Here is a 19984-nt window from a genome sequence, read left to right as displayed (position 1 = left end):
CCAGGCAAGAATACTAGAGTAGGTTGCCATTCCCTTCTCCAGGGGATCTTTCCAACCCGGGGATCGAACCCAGGTCTCCAACATTGCAGGCAGATTCTTTACTGTCTGAGCCACCAGACCTCATATGTAATCAGTCAACAAATCCTTGTAAATCTCCCTTCCAAAGTTACCCAGACATCTGATTATTTCTCAGCATCTGCACAGCTACTATACTTTTCCAGCCCCCATCATCTCGTCCCTGGGTTGTTGGAATGGCCTCTTAAGTATTTTCTCTACTTTCATCCTTACACTCTGTTCTCCACATGAAGCCAGAGTGATCCTGTTAAATAAAACACGGCATGTCAGTGCTCTGCTCAGAACTCTTCCCATCTTAGCACCTTCCCTTCTCTTCCAGAGGAGAAGCCAGTACTCTTACGATGACTTGCAGGTCCTCCGAATTCAGGGTCTTCATCCCTGACCTTGTTCCTGCTGCTGTCATCCCGCTGAGCGCACCAGCCATGCCCTCCCACAACACCTTTGCAACCCCTGTGCCCTCTGACTCACATGCCCCATCAGATATCTTTGAGTCACTTCCCTCGTTCCCTTCAGGTCTCTTCTCACATGTCACCTCTTTAGAGAGCCCTTCCCTGACCGCCTTGTATGACAGCATTGTCCAGGAGCACTTTCTGTGGTGATGGAGATGTCCTATAATTTGTGCTGTGTAATAAGATAGAGCCTAGTCACACATGGCTGTTGAGCACTTGAGATGTGGCTGTCAGCCCACGGAACTGAATTTTTAATTGTATCTAATTTAAATTGGAAGAGCTGCATGTGACTGCTTCATTGAGCCTGGAGAGCTATAGAAAGCAATGCTTCCTCGCTCTATCACTCACTCTGTTCTCTTACCCAGCTTTATTTTTCATCTTATAGCACTTAACACCACACAACATGCTTCATATTTGTATGCAGAGTTTTTCTAATTGCTTTCTCCAGCTGTCATATAGTTTCTGATGGGCAAGACTTTGTTCTTGGGTGGTGCTAAACCTCTAGAGTGTGGAAGAGAGCCTGGTGCATCAGAGGGGCTCTGAGATCAGATGGATGAATGGGGTTGGATCAATGGATGCATGCATGACTAAGAATACTGTTGTATGAATTCCGTACAGTTAGCTGTCAGTGGGGCATTTATCCCGTTGAAGGTCTACATCTTCCCCATCCAAGCTCGCCTTTCCCCATTGGCCAGAAGACACTGTGTCAGAAAGCCCAACCCCATAGCACATTGCAGCTTGACAGTGAGGACTTCTGCACAAGAGCCTTTTTTCATGACAACGTTGTTAAATAATTTTTTTTAACTACATACTGCTTCATTAATTTGGTAGTTAAATTCTTTGTTTAAAATGCTTATTGAGTAACCAGAAAAAGTTTGCTCTGTGAGGAAAGTATATGGTGGCATCTATTCCAAAGCAAATTTGCACTCTTTCAAAGAGAGAGCGTTGTTCTCTTTCACATTAGTGTTTTAGTCTCACAATAAAAGTGCCCAGATCAGGACAGATTATGATGTGGTAACAGTTAAAGTTTTACTTAAAGCACCATGGGATTCTGGCCCTATTTTTGCTATAGCTGCCAGACTTCTGGCCCACTGTGATGGTGGAAGGAGGCAGTATAAAACTCCTACATACAAGGGATTTAATGCCCAGAATTTATGATACTGATGTTTCTTTCTGGCTTTGCCTTTTCAGGATAACCTTTTCCACCCAAAATACACTGGAGAGGATTTAACCTGTACTGTGAAAAATCTCAAAAGAAGCACACAGTATAAATTCAGGGTAAGTCAGCCATTTGGGTGCTTGAACTACTTAAAAATGAAGCTCTTTTGTTTTACCCCTTTATCATTTTAAGTCAACTGTACAGGTTAAAAACTTTCTTAAGGTGGCTGCACTTTACACTTTTAAAGTAGTATCTATAAAATACACACCATACTTTAATTTTAAAACCCACCCCCAACTTTTGAGAAAAGAAACCTGTCACTGTAGTGTAAATTACATAACAACGAGGCCAGATGCCCTCGCCCAGGAAGATTCAGACCAGGTGCCCAGCGTACTGTCTCTCACCTGCACTTTACATCCTTCTGAAGAGTTTCTTCTTTTCATCAGATTTCCTGTTTTTTCATTGTCCTGGCTCTTTTGCCCATTTTCTCTTTCTCAGCCATTTTTCGTTTTCTCTTCTGTTACCTGCGCCCCTCCCCCGTTAGGCTCTGGACAAGCACTGCTAATGTCACCATGGGCCATTGTGTTGGAGCAGAAGACAGCTTTGCCGTCTCGTTAGGAGAGAGGAGGCAGCAGGCTGCCTTCTCTGCTGCCTTCCTCTTCACTGACCCTAGCACAGCACTGCTCTTTCTAGCGCAACAGTGCGCCTTTGGAGAGATGTGGTGGTCTTCTGATTCTCTTTTTCCTTCTCTTAATTTGTGAACCAAATCATGTCATTTAACTTGTAGGAGTCACTCAGTAAATATTTGTCAGATTATCAAGTGGAATGTGTGACCACTAAAGGAAAATGATAGTTTTTGATATTTTAAAAAACCTTGCTATTCGGTGGCTGGCTGTGAGATCAGAGGTGTGCCGCCAGCAGTTCTCCACTAGGTGGCACTGTCCTACTCCCGAATAATCGAGGTCAGCATGGTTCTTTGTATCTGCTTCCCCCCACCCCCGCATTTTCCTTCCATAAAACAAAATGAACTGGGTGGTGACATACTGGTTTTGTTTTGTGTTCTTGAAAAGGTAAAAATGTCTTTACATAAAACCTACCTTGTTGTTTCATTTTTAATGGCTAAGTAAACTATGCAGAAAATAAGTACTCCATTTAAAGAAACACTTATAAATTAGTAGTTTGGGATTGTGAGAGAGCGAGGGAGAGTATGTGTGTGTATCTGAGTTCATGGATACCATGATCTTGCCATATTGAAAGTCACCACTGGTTTAAGACCTACTATATAAAGCATATGAATGGGTTATTGGTTGTGTTACAGCTGACTGCTTCTAATATGGAAGGGAAAAGCTGCCCAAGTGAAGTTTTGGTTTGTACAACGAGTCCTGACAGGCCTGGACCACCTACAAGACCCCTCATTAAAGGACCAGTTATGTCTCATGGCTTTAGTGTCAAATGGGGTATGTTTTATTGCTATTGCTACTGCTGCTTTTTTTGACAGATTTTTTTTAAGCTTGATTCGTTTCAGTAGTGACAAACCAGTTAACAAAGAAACCATATCATCTGAGGGAGTTTTACATGTTTGAAATATATATATATTAGAAATATCCTGACAGTGCCACCAGTTGATAAAACTGACAATTGCAAGAGTATTTCATTTACTTCCTGATTTTCCTGTAAGACACTTCTGCTGCCTGTATTTTAATGTATTAATGATTTGTATGTGGTAGTCTCTGAATATATCATTCTTCAGTAACTTTCCCTTAAAATGTAGCAATATTTAATATGAAAATTGATTTATAAAGTTAGTATTGAAAATAGATTTCAAAATTTAGGTTAAGTTGTATTAGATTTTACAGAATGTTTAAGTTACAATGAATTAGGAAGACTTTAGTTTTTGTTGTTTGTATATAATCAGAAGTCTTGGACTTCAGGAGGTTTCCATACTGAAGTTCATTATATGCTATTTGTAGGAATCTGATAGAAGGATATTGTGCCTCACCTGCTGCATGGATTATTTCAATGAAACGAATGCCATTAGAATGTTGACAGATGTTTGCAATTGTATGTGAAACTGTTACAATGTGTATGATCATCACTAACATCATATAATAATAGTAACTACCTAACAGACAAAAAAAAGATTTTACCTGGCAGTTAAGTGATACAAAGGAAATGTAAAGCATAACTAAATCATTAGTGGAGACCAACCACTGAGACATATCACTGTTTCAAGTTATGTGGTAATTCTGAGGCAGAATTATTCCCTGCATCATGGATATGATTAAAAGAAACAAAAAAATCTAGGTGTGCTTTTTGCCAGATCTAAAGCTTCTTTTCTCAGAATATCCTAGAAATTTCTGTCAATGCTAAATATTTACTTTCATTGTTAAGTGTTAAGTCGCTCAGTCTTGTCCAACTCTGCAACCCCGGGGACTATAACCTGCCAGGTTCCTCTGTCCATGGGGTTTCCCAGGCAAGACTACTGAAGTGGATTGCTGTTCCCTTCTCCATGGGATCTTCCTGCCCCAGGGATTGAACCTAGGTGTCCTGCATTGCAGGCGGATTCTTTCAGCGTCTGAGCCACCCGGGAGGCCCCACGTGCCATAATATTTAACTATTTAAATATTGCTATAAATATCTACTACTGAAATTCATGTGTATTAATGGAAATTATAGGTGAAAAGAGACAGGAATTAAAGTTTCTAAATCTATATGAGTAACCCGAGAATATGTCTAAAACATAGAGATGGCCAATTGATAGTAGAGGCAAATTCTGTGTAGTCTTGAAAAAGGGTATTTTTCTGCTCAGAAAAGAAAATTCTTGCAGGCCCTGGGTTAGCAGTAAACAAGTAGCTGAGGTACACAGGGTTCTAGTAACAAGCCAGAACCCCTTTCTCAAACCGCCTCTTTGATACAGGTTCTAGTTGATCTGATTTTCCATTAGGTTCACTTGGGATGTAAAGTTTGCTTAGTAGCAAACTGTGATGAACATATTTGTTCTATTCTGATGTTTTATTTATTTCATCAATAATTTCTACACCTCCGTTTCCCTCTCTTTCCATCTCTCCAAAGAATGTGGTCATGATGATTTAAGTGAAATAAAGAATAAAATAATTTTTGAAAAGAAGTACATGAATTTTGTTTTATATAAAAACCACAAAATATTGAAGAACAGGCTTTAGAATTCTCAAAATAAATATTTGACCATAACTCTTAGAAAAATAAGGTCATATTTTGAGTGTTGTTCATGTTTCACTAAATGCTAACGTTTCGGCATTTGTAGCTCTGTAACCTTTGCATAGAAAGTTTCGTGGTGTTTTTGTTTCTTTTGTTTTTCAAGTAAGGAGTTGGGCGAAATGTTATTTGTGTCTTTTAGTTGAATCCAGAATTTATACAGTCTAATGTTACATGGTTCTGTGTGTTCTAATAATGTTTACTAACAAAAGTCAATATGCTTTTATAATTAATAAAACATTTGCTTACTTTCCAGATCCTCCAAAGGACAATGGTGGTTCAGAAATACTCAAGTACTTGCTGGAGATTACTGATGGAAATTCTGAAGGTGAAGTTTGTAGAAATTCTTACTCAAGTCCTGTTTTCTAATAGGATAAACATCTGTATAATAATAGTGGGCGATCATTTATTCTGTTGATAGAGGTACTACGGTAAATGGGCTTTAGTCACATGTTGACAGTTTTTTCTTTGAAACACAGCATCAGGGATCAGTCTGCATGATATGTATATTTTTATCATGCTTTTTAAAGTTTTTGTCACTTCTTTAAGCCAAAGGTCCTCATTAAGAGAATAAATATGTTTTTCATCTCTCTTGGCATACTTTCTGTAGAAATTCTTATAAGCAGAGAAAGTGTCAGAAGCAATCAGCAAGAAGAATAAATCAGTGCACAGAGGATAACAACATATTGTTGTGGGTTGCTGACAAGCATAACACACTGTAACAAATTCAGGAAATGTCTTCATTTTTGTTGTGATTTCTCAGATTATTTAATCATTACTACTTACTAATCATTACATTACTACTAGGTGAGCTAAAGTGGGACAGTATTAGAGACCAGATTCCTTCCATAGTGTTTTCTAAAAAATTCTTAGATCTTCTTTCTAATAAAATTTATTATGCTTTAATAGAAAAAAGTAAAGTCCTCAGAACTATAAAAATGACACCTGTCTCACCACCACTCTAATGATCCCTGTAACTATTACTTTGTTTTTTAAAGTGATGCACATGGGGAGGGAAAAAGAGTTAACAGCAACTTTTACAAACAGTCTGTGCAGGTGTGTGGCTTGCTTTTTATTCTGTGCCACGATAGCCACCTGGAATGTTTTATTTTCACATCAGTTGGGCCCTACCCTATTTTAAGCCAAAAAACATGAAAATACTGAGATGGGCATAGCTGTTCTTAACATAAAATCACATTCTATGCTAAAAATCAGACCTTTGAGAGAAGTCATGTATATTCAGTGTCTCATTGTGAAAAACTAAATATATTTTGAGGTTTTGTGGCTCTCCTGACCACTGTTACTGATTAAAAATAGATGCCATTCTGCACTTAAAGTTAACAGTGTGCTAGCGCATGACATCAGTGATTAATTTAATCTCCTCTGTACTCCTTGATCCTAGTTGCCTTTTCAGTGCAGGTCATCTAATCAGTTATGTCAGAATGACTGTCTTTATTATTCTGCCTTGTTCCTATATGGCCCTTGTTCATGTGACTTCATTGTAGAAAGAAAGTGAAGTCGCTCACTCATGTCCGATTCTTTGCAACCCCATGGACCATAGCCTACCAGGCTCCTCCATCCATGGAATTTTCCAAGCAAGAGTACTGGAGTGGGTTGCCATTTCTTTCGCCAGACTTTATTGTGAATCTGGCCTAATAAGCAGCTGAGAGTATCTGTGGAAGTTAGTAACTATCGTGTGTGTGTATATGTTAGTCGCTCAGTCATCTCTGACTCTTTGCAACCCCATAGACTGTAGCCCACCAGGCTCTTCTGTCCATGGGATTCTCTAGGCAGAAACATTAGAGTAGGCTACCATTTCCTTCTCCAAGTAACTGTCCTAGAAGAGGGTAAAAGCATTTTCCCTAAAACAACTGCATGGAGTAAAACGCTCCTTTCAAATAGTCTTCTGGAAACGTAGTGTTAGTGGAAGCAAAGCAGAGGAGGAATAAATGTCCTGGTTGGTTGAAGCAGCCTCCGCCACCGTGCTCTTCGCCTCGTGGCATCGGCCTCACCCAGGCCCCTCAGTGGCCCGCTTGCTTTCTTTAATCCCCGGAAGTGATTAGATAACTTGGGTCACACTGAGTGTTTCATCTTTAATGTCACTGTCTTGGGTATTTTTGTCTTGAGTGGGGCTCCATGGAGACAGCAGGCCTTTCCCCAAAGGACTTTGTCTATATGGCAGGGGTGGGGTGGGGGGAGTTCACTTGCTGTGACCTCCAGGCAGATAAGAACTGGGAGAAGCTCTTCAGTGGTGCCCTGGGCTGACCAGGAACCTCATGGCTGAGCCTGCTTCCCCCTGCCCAGCTGGCCCCAGGGGCTTCTCACACCATCACCACTTGCCAGCTTGCTCAATACCATCTCCTGCTGCGGGGCCAACTACAGATTTCATGTGCTTTCCAGCATCCAAACTTCACAGTCAGCAAATGTGATCACGGTGATATTAAGTAGCGTAACCAGCAGTGCTAAGTATTAAAAATGCCTCCATGTTATTTTAGTTATTTAATTTTGTAAAGGAAATGAAAAGAGAGCCCTGTGACTGTTTAAAAAAGAAGAAAAGAATCGGAGATGCTGGTTTTCACGGAAACCACTTAGAGCTTTTTCTTATCAGGAATGGTTGATACTATTACATTTTTACAAAAGGCGTAAACTCACGCATGGTCTTATTTTGCAGCGAGTCAGTGGGAAGTGGCCTACAGTGGGTCGGCTACAGAGTACACTTTCACCCACTTGAAACCAGGCACTTTGTACAAACTCCGAGCGTGCTGCATAAGTACTGGTGGACACAGTCAGGTTGGTTTTGTTTTGGTGCAAAAGTAAACATCTTTGGTCAAATTCAGACAGCCTGTCTGTAACATCAGAATAAATTGCTTTTTAAAAATATATCTTGGTACTACAGCCTGCCATGGTATCGCATCAGAGTTTTCTGAATTGTGCTTTAGAGGATATAGAAAGATAGACCCAGATGATTCTCAACTGAATTGTGCTGCTTTCCAAGACTTGGGCATGACCACGTCACAGTTGAAAATTGAGGGTGGTCTACAATTTGCATTGGCTAACAAATTCGGGGGGTGAACCTCAGTTATCGCAATGATAGAAAAGCTTAGAATTTAGAGCAAAAAGATACCACCTCCAGCTCAGCTTTGCTGTTACTTCGTCTGGCAGTGTTGTAAGAATGTGAGACACACCTTCCTCTTGATACTTTACTGCCATCTGCTGGAAAATGATTGTAAAGCCACATATACCTAGGATGACTGAGCCAAATCGCATCTCCTGCGATTGCGCGGGGCCCAACCTGTACATCTGTAGGTAGCACCAGTTCTCTTCTTGTCTGCCTTTTTTTAAATTGAAGTATAGTTGACTTGCAATATTATATAAGTTTCCTGTCACAACACAGTGAGTTAATATTTTTATACATTACCACCACCATTGTCTACAATTTATATGACCTTAGACCAACCATTCAACATGTCAGGAAACTTGGCTTCAGCCTCACAGAAGCACACATGAAGTGTTCTAGAAATGAGATCATTATCTAAATGATGAACATTTAGAAAGTGCATGAGAGGCAATATGGTAAAAAACATTTTCATCATAGAGATATTTAGCATTGTGGTTTTGAAACCATTAGTATTGAGAGAGAGAGCAGAAGACGGCTTATAGCCCTGGGCTGGGTTGGCTTTGCAGGAGAACAGCTGCCAGTAGGTGCAGAATTTTGCCAGTCAGCCCACCTCTAACACCGTCATATGTCTCTTTTCTCCGCGCCACACCCCCGCCCCCCCAAGGATAGCAGTATTGTGAAGTTTAGACTGTCTATTTAGACAGAATTCTCAGGTTAGAAAAAAAAGGTCCAACTCGACGACATTTATACAGTGTCTCCCAGGGTGAGCTAGGTTGACCTCTAAGTCGCAGGTGATTAGCGAGCTTCTCTCACATGCGAGGTGCTGCTCGAGGCTGCACAGAGGCCGCGGTGCCCCTTGAATGTATAAACACATCTCCTCTGCACTGCGTTTCCTTGAGGAGGAGGAGGAGGCTGGTTGAGCTGCATGTCTCTACCGTGTTCCTCATATCTCCAAAAGGGGTCGGCTTCCATTCCGCCAGCCTTACACAACCAGATCCTGCAAAAAAGAAGCCCTGGTGATTTTAACGTTGGCAGAACCTGCTGGTTAATACCACACTCAGCTGACTTTTTTGTTTTTCTGCTCTGTATGTAGATGTGGGCCATTTATGGCACCATTTAAAAACCTCATCCAGCTGTTGTTTTGTGTTCTCCTCTGTCCTCAGGAAGTGTCTAATTTTTAGTTTAAAGGGAAGTAACTGTGTGCTTGGGATACACAACAGTCAGAATGTCAGTCTGCAAATCTGACACCAGCAATAATTATTTTTACCAGTGCCATATGCATATGTCCGTACTTAAAACATATACAAATATACACGTGCACCACACACAGAGAGGCGAAGGATCTGATTGCATGAGAAGTGTACACATTCAATGTGTAACCCCCCCGCTTTGGCAGCATTTGCTGGTATGGAGTGGAATTTGCCTGGTATGTAGAGCTCTAAAAAATGCATAGTAACTAAGAGACGGTTCTCTCTGGTGTTTCTCCTGCAGTGTTCTGAAAGTCTCCCTGTTCGCACTCTAAGCATTGCACCGGGTCAGTGTCGCCCACCCAGGGTTTTGGGTAGACCAAAGCACAAAGAAGTCCACTTAGAGTGGGGTGAGTGACCACATCTTCACGTTGCCAACTTGGGCAATTGGAGGTTGAGTTTAAGACTTATCGCTTTGTAACTAAGTTTCAGGTCTTTCTTCTGAAAACCAGCTTTGTGTCTATTGAAAATGTCCATATTCTGTTTAATGTACGTGGGCTTGGGTTTGTGAATGCCCAGCACTGTGGCCCATCCTCCTGTTCCTGATGGTGCCGCACGTTCTGTCCACCCTCTGCCCTCAGAGGGCACTGTTCTAGAAAATGTTTCAGAGCAGGAATTCCTCAGCTTTGTTCATAAAATAAAAGTTGTGCTTAATAAAGAGGTTAAACCAAGAAATTGTTCATAGGTAGCATCTGATTCCTCCTCACCTTTGCCACCCTCTCGTGTGTGGGTCCTGGTGTTTTACAGTCTCAGCTCAAGCTATGTTAGCATTTCCTGTCATGTTAATAATTCATAGCATGTAAAATTGCAAATATAAACCTACAGAACTCTCAGGCTATTGTTCCCCATCACTTAACATCTAAATTAAGGTGTTATGCCAGTTTGGGCTTCTCTAATTTGATTTAATATGTCCTTTGGTTTCAGGTTAAAAAGATTTTTCTCCCCTCTAATTCTTGCCTTTGCCTTGCATTAGAATGTAAAAGAATTTCCTAAAAGTTCTATGGTTTTGGAATCACTTTGTTAGTATCATTAAACGTACTTGCTTTGAAAAGTATGAATAACATCATTAAGAAACTTTCTTTTGTATCTTCTCTTTTTGAAGTGGGGGGTTCTTTTGTAAATATCAAGGACAGGCTACCTACATGATATTTTGCAAGCTTCATAGAAAGTAAGGTGTGATAGGGCCAACCAGAAATATAAAAATATTCTAAGATGAACAGTACTCTCCATTCCCAGACGTTCCTGCCTCTGAAAGTGGCTGTGAGGTCTCGGAGTACAGCGTGGAGATGACAGAGCCAGAGGATGTGGCTTCCGAGGTGTACCACGGGCCGGAGCTCGAGTGCACCGTGGGAAACCTGCTTCCAGGAACCGTGTATCGCTTCAGGGTGCGAGCGCTGAATGACGGAGGGGTGAGTACACGCTTACGTATCACCACACAAGCATGAGGTCCTGGCACTTCCGTTTCCACCCTTCTAAAATTCCTCATCTGTATCTGTCCAACCATGACAGCCATTAAGGAACTGTATGTAAAATCTTATTTCTGAAGAAATCCTGCTTTGATTTCATGTAGACCCAGCATTGGAAATTTTGATTCTTTTGTCCTCCTATTAAGACAGAGCTCAAAGTTAATAAGGACTTTACTGTTTAGCTGCCTTTTGGTGGTTTCTTAATTTCCTAGTTTCTCATCGATTATATAAATCGCTTATGGGAAATTAGGACTACATAATATTCCTTGACCATGTTGTCTAAATTACTCAGCAATGTCTTAGGTCAGTTTTTAAAACTCTGCCGGGGTAGGGGCTAGGGAGACCAGCTTGTTTGTTTTTTCTTTATTTCATAGAGCTCTGTGGTTCTTTCTAGTGCTCCATTTGAAGCTGTTGAGGTGGGCTATTCAAGATTGAAAGGGTCTGACTATATGCACAAAGGTGGTTGGTTTTTCTAATGGCAGAGTGATGTGGATTCATAATGAGAATTGAAGTGACCCAGAAACCTTAGGGCTGTTTGGTGTGTCACAGATGGGCAGAAACATAAAAGATGGTAGAAGGGTGTGGGCAGGGCAAACTGCTGCTAATGCCCTACAGAGAGCCAGTGATGTCTATAAATGCATTCTGTGCAAAGAAATACATGTCTTTAATTGATGAGATTTTTTATAAGAAAGAAAGCCAAGCTGACAGTGACAGGAAGTTGGCAATGACTTTTCTAGTTCTTGGTGTTCATTCATGACTTTCAGAAGTGAAGTGTGTTTGTCTTTAATCTGTCTCAAGTTAGCCAGGCCTTAGTTTGAAAACATTTGGTCTGAAGTAGGATTGCAAATCTTGATCAAGAGCTGGATCTCTTCTAACTCACCATGAGGAAAGAATTTCAGATACAGGTATTTAAATTTAAAAAAGCCCACACACGCAAAACTAGACAATTAAAATGTATTGGTGAGAAGATAAGAAAGCCTCTGTACCCTGACTTTTTATAAGTAAAAAGAGGATGGATAGTGATAATCATCAATGCTGCAGAAGAAACCCTGGTGCTTTTCCCCTTCAACTTTTGAAGAAGATATTTGCCATGATAAAGCGACATGTGCAACTGGACTGATTGAGGTTTACTTTCTCCTTTCACTAATTTATCCTTTAAAGAAACTATCTCAACCTTATTTTTAAATCCTGCTATATTAAAATTTAACCATATATTTGACTCATGGGCCTCTTCTGTGGTCTACTCCAGACAGTTTCTCTCCCACCTTCAGTATATTTGCAAGTTATATTAGAAAATGTGAAAGATTTTTTTCTTTATGTTTTTTCCTCCATTTTGAAAAACACAGTCATATACTTCATTAGCCTGAAAATTGCTTTACTCTTTGCCCCAATTCTTTTAAGTACCACATATTCCACCTTAATCTGGTGGTTCTGGTTCTCTCGATGTGTTTTAAATTTGTAGTGATGATTGTCTCTGAGCAGTGTGGCCACTGATGGTGGGAGGAGGAGAGAAATGCCATATAAACCTTCAGATAGTTGAGATGGTGGCCATGCCAAGAAAACATTAATAGGACTGTTGGTTTCAAACTGGAAAATACCAGTGTCTAGAAGAAATACTCAAAATTTGATAACCAACAATTCCACACAGATTTTTATGCTTTAAAAATTAAACTACAGTGTGCATCTGACTTGGTTTACTTTGAAACGCTCTGAGAAATTAAAGCACAATGCTGTGATGTAGCAAAAGTCAGTGTTTTTTATTTCTTGAAGTGAAGTCGCTCAGTCGTGTCTGACTCTTTTGTGACCCCGTGGATTGTAGCCTACCAGACTCCTCCATCCATGGGATTCTCCAGACTGGTATACTGGAGTGGGTTGCCATTTCCTTCTCCAGGGGACCTTCCCAACCCAGGGATCAAACCCAGGTCTCCCTCATTGGAGGCAGACACTTTAACCTCTGAGCCACTGGGGAAGCCCTTTTATTTCTTAGGTCACAGCAAAAATGGATAGTAAACCAACTTTCTAATCCTTTTGAATTTAAAAAAATAAAATATATATAAAATAGACATTTACCACTCAAGTAATGTATGTTGGAAGAAAATCTACTCATGTAATTGAAAGTTGTATTGATGATACCATTAGCCTAGCCCTTGTTTGGTTATAAGCTTGTGTTATATGCATGTGTGCGCGCACACACACATACACACACACACTCCTTGTCTGGTATAAGCTTGTGTTACGTGCACGCACACCCGTACACACACCCCTCCAAGCACATGTGTGTTTTTCTCTTGCAGTATGGTCCCTATTCTGATGTCTCAGAAATTACCACGGCTGCAGGGCCTCCTGGACAGTGCAAAGCACCTTGTATCTCTTTTACGCCTGATGGATGTGTCCTAGTGAGCTGGGAGGTAAGTCAGGCACACGTTTTGCGTTAAGTTGTTTCTTCTACTTTATCTGTTCCCCAGTGCAAGGTACAAGGGATCTACAAAGCTAAAATTCACATGTAGGTAGATGATTCTTACACAGTCATCTGCCTTAGCACTTGCCAGGAGTTACGGAAATTTTACCACTGATCCAAATTAAGAGGAAATTGAGTATCTTTTTCATGCTTTTCTTTTGTATGTATTTCAAATATTCTGAGGCATCTTGCTCTTTTTTTTTTTTTTTAATAATTAGTTGAACACAAACATCATAGAATTTTCTTCTCAATGAAATTAAATTTCTGAATTTTCCAGAGTCCTGAAAGCTCTGGTGCTGACATCTCAGAGTACAGGTTGGAGTGGGGAGAAGATGAAGAATCCTTAGAACTTGTTTATCATGGGACAGACACCGGCTTCGAAATGAGGGACCTGTTACCTGCCGCACAGTATTGCTGTCGATTACAGGTAGGCTGACACCATGCGGCCGTTACTCACACATACTGGTGTTCCCTGAAAGACTCCTTGGGAAACTTACTCAAAGGCTCATGATGGAGGCCATCAGGAAGGGTGATATGGGGAAAAGAGTCCTTTTAAATAAAAATAGATGCAATCATTTTGGCACTTTACAGTTCATTTTTGCTTCTCTGAGAGGTCCTGAAACATGGGAACAAAATCCGAATCATCTCCACTGTATTCCTCACCACCCTTGCATTGTGTTGGTTGGTTAATTCACTGAATACAGGATAGAGTCCAAGGCAAAGTGGGCACAGCTCCTTAGGGAAGATGCCTCTTGTCTGAATTTTCCGAGATGCACATTTCACTGGGAAAGCCACTTAGACAAAAGGCAAAAAAACCTTTAAAACTTCCCATTCCAGATGTTAAATGGAGCCAGAAACAAACAGCAGAGTAGTTCGGACAGCCTGCATTTGATCATAGGACCCACCTCCCACCTCTCAGTGACCATTAACAAGTCTGGTTATCTGTAAGCTTCCTCTTGGGTGTCCAAATAGAATAACACAAAGAATAATTAGCTCCTAGCCTAACCCCCAAGAGTGACAGTAGTCATAGGTTTACTTTCATTTTATTGACTTGGGTAAATATTTTCTTTTCCCTTTGTAAAGCCTTATTGACTTGAGAAAACAGGGTTCTTTGTTTATTTATTTCCATTTGTTCAGTAACATTTGGGCCCTGCTTTGTGCCAACCTCAAAGAATGATCAGGATGACCAAAAGGAGAGATAACAAAGAATTCTATTTTCACACGTGTTTAGATTTAAATAAAGAAGCAAAGATGCCAGGTTTAGGTCTCCATCTGATTTAAGTCATGGGTCATATTATTTATTACATATCCATTTACTCTCAGTGTCTCTGGCCTCTTTGGAGAAAATAGTCCCTTCTTAAGTTAACTTTGGGCTTCCCAAGTAGCTCTGTGGTAAAGAATCTGCCTGAAGTGGAGGAGATACAGATTCAACCCCCGGTCAGGTAGGTCCCCTGGAGAAGGAAATGGCAACCCACCAGCTCCAGTATTCTTGCTGCAGAATCCCAAGGACAGAGGAATCTGGTGGGCTACAGTCTATGGGAGTAGCAAAGAGTTGGACACAACTTAGCAACTGAGCATGCACACACACAAGTTAACTTTCCAGATCAACAGAAGCTTTTCTGTTAAATTCTGAAGGCTGTTTTATCGTAAACATTTCTGGTTAAACTCTTTTGCTATACACACCTCAAATGGAGAGCCTGGGACATAATTAGCCCTTCATCAGTGAGTCAGGGTCACAGCACATTATCTGAGCTTTATAATAACAGTGCTGAGTCATTGGGGAAAGGTTGAATTATGTGCTACACTCCTGTTTTTGGAACAAGGCAGGATATAAATAAAAACTCTTTGCCATCACAGGAAAGAACTTCAGTTCAACCTGTTTTTGCATTTTGGTCTCTCTTTAAAATGTTCTTTTTCCTTTTTTTCTTTCGGGGTTTTTGTTGTTACTTACCATTAACACCCCAAAATTGCATTTTAAATGCAATTCTTACCATTGTACGTTGGTAAGAATAGAACCTGTGTAATAATCTTGTCTCCCTGTTTCAACAGTAGTATTTTCAAACATGTATACTTATTTGTCATAAAATGAGTCAGACACTATAAAGGGGATAGTACTCTCAAGACCACACTTGCTATACTAAAGAAGTATTGCCAGGAAAAAGTCTCCTCATCTTATATTAATTTCTTGATACCTGTGAACCTAATCTGAATCATTTTCATTTGATATTACTACAAAGTCAGGTTAAAGCCCGAATATTTGTTTAAATATTTGGTGCTTTAAAAATTAAATCACTGTAATATGTAAATAGTATCATATAAAAATTGGATGGAAGCATTGCTTATTTTGTACAGGAATTTTTGAATTTTATATTCTTCCTTAGGAATGCTTCAATTAACATGTACCCAAATAATTCTGTTTACATGAGGCATATTGTATATTTTACACATACTCTTAAATATTAGTAAGATTCTTGCTCAGGGCTGGTGCACTGGGAAGACCCAGAGGGATGGGATAGAGAGGGAGGTGGGAGGGGGGATCGGGATGGGGAACACATGTAAATCCATGGCTGATTCATGTCAATGTATGGCAAAAACCACTACAATATTTTAAAGTAATTAGCCTCCAACTAACAAAACATAAATGGAAAAAAAAAAATGTAAAAATAAATAAATAAACAAAAAGATTCTTTAAAATTGTTTACTTTGAAATTTGGTAATAATAAGAGGTATAACTCAAGAAGGCACTTTCCATAGTATAAGGCTAGTAAAAGAAAATTGGGTCTTAAGTAGGATCCTGGAATATAAAAAGAACATTAGTAGAAATTGGTAAGATTTTAATCTAACTACATAAGATCTATACATAGTACTATTGTATCTCCTGGTTTTGATCATTGTTTTATAGTAATATAGGCTTCCCAGGTGGTGCAGTTGGTAAAGAATCCACCTGCCAATGCAGGAGACACGAGAGACGTGGGTTTGATATCTGGGTCAGGAAGATCCCCTGGAGAAGGAAATGGCAACCCACTCCAGTATTCTTGCCTGGAAAATCCCGTGGACAGAGGAGCCTGGTGGCCTACAGTCCATGGGGTTGCAAAGAGTCGGACATGACTGATAGTTATGATATAAATGCAGATTTTAAGAATTACAAAACTGATACTTTCTTGGTTTTTGTAGAGATTGCCAATGTAGTATGGCTGATATCAGTTATTTCATTAAAATATGTATTTTTTCCTCTGGGTCCTTCATATTCCTTTGGCCCTTGAATAACTCCACACAAAAGCACATGTTTGACAAAGTAATGAGTCAAGAATCATTACTGAAGACCTCAGTTAACACCAGGAAGGAGGCATGAGAACAGACTAAGAAGGTGGAGCCCAGACACAGAGTAAAATAAGTAAGAAAATGTAAATTTTAAAAATAATGGAGAAAACGAATAATACCTCAGAGTACATTAATAACATGAAAAGGGAAAAGGGTAATAAAATACTTAGTGCTGAATTTTTCATTATATGGTGAGATTGTAAAGAAATCAATAATTCAGCCTTAAGTGTATGTTAATTTATATAGTCATAATTATGTGAGATATAAATATTTTAAAAATTTGAAACAAATTATGACCTTGATTGCCCTGTAGACCATTTGCTTACTTCTTACTTACCTTTAACAAAGAGTTTTTCTCCTTTCTACCCAACTCCACCCAGAGATCATCATCATTGACATCACATTCCCTCGGGTTAGTTATTAATGGTAGTCAGTTAAAGATAGGGGTATTTAAGAAACTCCTTTTGGTTTCTAGACTTAGACCAGCATAGCATCTCAGTTCTATTCTTGTAAGTAGCAGACAGTCATTTCTTTCCATGGGCACTTGAGTCTGTAGCCAACTGTGGGAGTCTAAGACAAATGGCTCAGCCTCCCATTCAGCCACTTCTGCTGTTATATCTCTTGATCACTGTCCAGGAATTTCCTTTTATTAAAAAAAATTATATACACACACACACACACACACACACACACGGGCTTCCCTGGTGGCTCAGACGGTAAAGTGTCTGCCTACAATGCGGAAGACCCAGGTTTGCTCCCTGGGTCGGGAAGATCCCCTGGAGAAGGATATGGCAATCCACTCCAGTACTCTTGCCTGGAAAATCCCATGGACAGAGGAGCCTGGTGCAGGCTACTGTCCATGGGGTCTCAAAGAGTCGGATATGACTGAGCCACTTCATACACACTCACACACATATATACACACACATACATATATTTATATGTGTATATATATATATATATGCTTCCCTGGTGGCTCAGTGGTAAAGAATCCACCTACCGATGCAGGAGACACAGGTTCAATCCTTGGGTCAGGAAGATCCCCTGGAAAAGGAAATGGCAACCCACTTCAGTATTCCTCCTGGGAAATCCCATGGACAGAGGAGCCTGGTGGGCTACAGTCCATGGGGTCGCAAAGAGTGGGACATGACTGATAGTTATATAAAGTATTAATATTAGGAGAAGCAAAATGAGAAATATATGCACTATTTTTTCAACTTTTCTTTAAGTCTATAATTAGTTCAGGGTATTTTGTTGTTGCCTTGTTTTAAGAAAATTGCTTTATGAAAATTTAGGAAACTAGGAAAATTACTACTGCTATTTTGTTCTTGATTTTCCTAGTGAGAAGGAGGGAAGTGAAGCACTGACCATTGGCTTAATACTGTGCCAGGATTTTACATGTTAACAAATTTAATCTTTAAAATAACTCTATAAATTATTTGTTACTATCCCCATTTTATATCTGAGGAAACAGACTCAGAAATATTAATTTGCCTAAGATCACACAGTTAGTAAGTAATGAAATCAAGATATGAACAACGCTCCAACTCTGAAAGCTATGTTCTTTTCCTTGTATTACATAGTTGTTAAAACCTTAGTTAGTATGAAAATTGGACTCTACAGTATCTTATTTTTCTGCCCCTATGATAAATTTGTACCCCAAAAGAGTATCTAAATATATACTCTTAATTTGTAGCATAAATATTATACCAAAAAGAAAGTTGGTGTTGTTATGAAATAGGACTAGATGTAAAAACTTTATTACAGAAGGGTTTCAAAAGCGATTTGATAGCAAATGAATGCTCTTAACTTGCTTCTTTGAAATGAATGGTTAACACACAGGCATTGTAGTGAACCTTTGATATAAGAGCTCAGATGACTTTCCTTTTGGTTTATCATTTGTCCTCATAAGGTCTCCTGAGAAGTAAACTAGATTTTTGAGTACTTTGATTTTTGTCAAGAGGTTGCCAAGTGTTTTTGTAAGGGAAAAAATATTGTTAATGACGTTTATTGAGCACATGCTTTGTATCAGGTACTGTTCTGGTTGCTAGGGCTACAGCTGTGAACCAGAAAACCTTGCCCTTACAGGACTTAAATTCTAATCAAGGGAGCAGTTAAATGAAATATATACTATGTTGGTGATAAATGCTATAATGAAAATAAAAGCAAAGAAGGGAAATAAATGAGAAGGATTATGGGGGTTGGGGTAGGGGTAACTACAAGTTTAAATGTGGTGTTCTGAGAGGTCTCTCTGCAAAGGTCAAAACTTGAGAGAAGCCTGAGTAGCTGATTGAATAGGCTATGCAGATGTCAGGGAAAGAGCTTTGTGGACAGAAGGGGCAGCAAGCTGCAAAGGCCCTGAGGTGAGCAAGCTTGGTGTCCCTGTGAAACAGCAAGAAAGCCAGTGTGGCTGGAGCAGAGGGAGTGGACGAAGTAGGAGACAGTGAAGGCAGAATGGTTCTGGGTTCTTGGGGAAGGCGGCGGTGGTGAACAGATCGGATAGGATCTCATAGACAGTTGTGAGAACTTTGAAGTCACTTGTGTGGGCGACCATAGAAGGGACAGTGGTTGTTTCAGGCTGTGGGGCATGGGCTGACGTAGATACCAGTTAGGAGGTCATTACAGTCACCAGATGTGAGAGACTGTAGTCAGATTAGAATGGTCAAGGGTGTGCTGATGGCTTGGGCAGGCGTATGAGAGAAAGAAAGATGCCCAGCAGTGGTTCACAGATATGGCATGAACAACCTGAAGGATGGGGAAACCACAGGAGGTACAGTGGGGGGTGGAAGGAAGGATGAGGAAGAATGGGGTGGACACCACTTTGGAACTGTATAGACACTTGAGTGTGAGGTGCCTATTTGACATTTAAATGGAGATATTCAGTTGAATTGAGTAGGCAGTTGAATACAACAGGCTGGCATTTAGGGCAGAGGTCTGGACTGTACACATAAATTTGGGAGTAGGGATAAATGGCATTTGCCCCTGAGACAAGGTGAGATTTCCAGGAGTTTAAGCAGAAGTGGTACAGAGGCGTGCAAGGCCTGGGGCCTGGTTCCCTCCAGGGCTGAGAGAGCCTGGTAATGAGTAGCAGGTCGCAGAGGTGACTGAGAAGCAGAGCAGGTAAGTAGAAACAAGAGGACGGTCCCCGAGACTGAATGCAGGAGTGATGAGTGACCAAGTGTCAGCAGTGACGCTCAACGTCAGCCGAGAGCAGAGCATTGACTGCAGATAGGAGTTCCGCACTCACGTGGAAAACAGTGAGTACTTTTCTGAAATTCCTATAGTTCTTCCAGAGCAGCACTTGAGTTAAAAGTCAGATTACTGGATTTTGATCCTATCTTGGCATCTGAATCTTGGGCTTGAGTTATTTGATCTGACTTTGAGTTCCCTCTTCTCTGAAAGGCAGATAAGAGTCAAGGTCATCCCACCCTGAGCACACCTGATCTCATCTGAAAGG

General features: G+C 40.2%; 1 protein-coding gene across 3 annotated transcripts in view; it reads left to right on the top strand.

Moving 5' to 3' along the window:
* FNDC3B (fibronectin type III domain containing 3B) overlaps positions 1-19984 on the top strand; it is a 352029-nt gene that overhangs the window by 285307 nt on the left and 46738 nt on the right. For all 3 annotated transcript variants that reach the window (XM_043473729.1, XM_043473727.1, XM_043473728.1), the window contains exons 14-21: positions 1716-1802; positions 3002-3140; positions 5174-5245; positions 7589-7707; positions 9527-9632; positions 10519-10691; positions 13043-13156; positions 13484-13633. In XM_043473729.1, the coding sequence (XP_043329664.1) occupies positions 1716-1802; positions 3002-3140; positions 5174-5245; positions 7589-7707; positions 9527-9632; positions 10519-10691; positions 13043-13156; positions 13484-13633 (960 nt within the window). The remainder of the gene's footprint in view (positions 1-1715; positions 1803-3001; positions 3141-5173; positions 5246-7588; positions 7708-9526; positions 9633-10518; positions 10692-13042; positions 13157-13483; positions 13634-19984) is intronic.

The sequence above is a fragment of the Cervus canadensis genome, chromosome 7 (genome assembly GCF_019320065.1).
Source record: "Cervus canadensis isolate Bull #8, Minnesota chromosome 7, ASM1932006v1, whole genome shotgun sequence".
Classification (NCBI taxonomy): Eukaryota; Metazoa; Chordata; class Mammalia; order Artiodactyla; family Cervidae; genus Cervus; species Cervus canadensis.
Note: the sequence above shows the minus strand (reverse complement) of the source record. Positions and strands in the feature narration are given on the sequence as shown.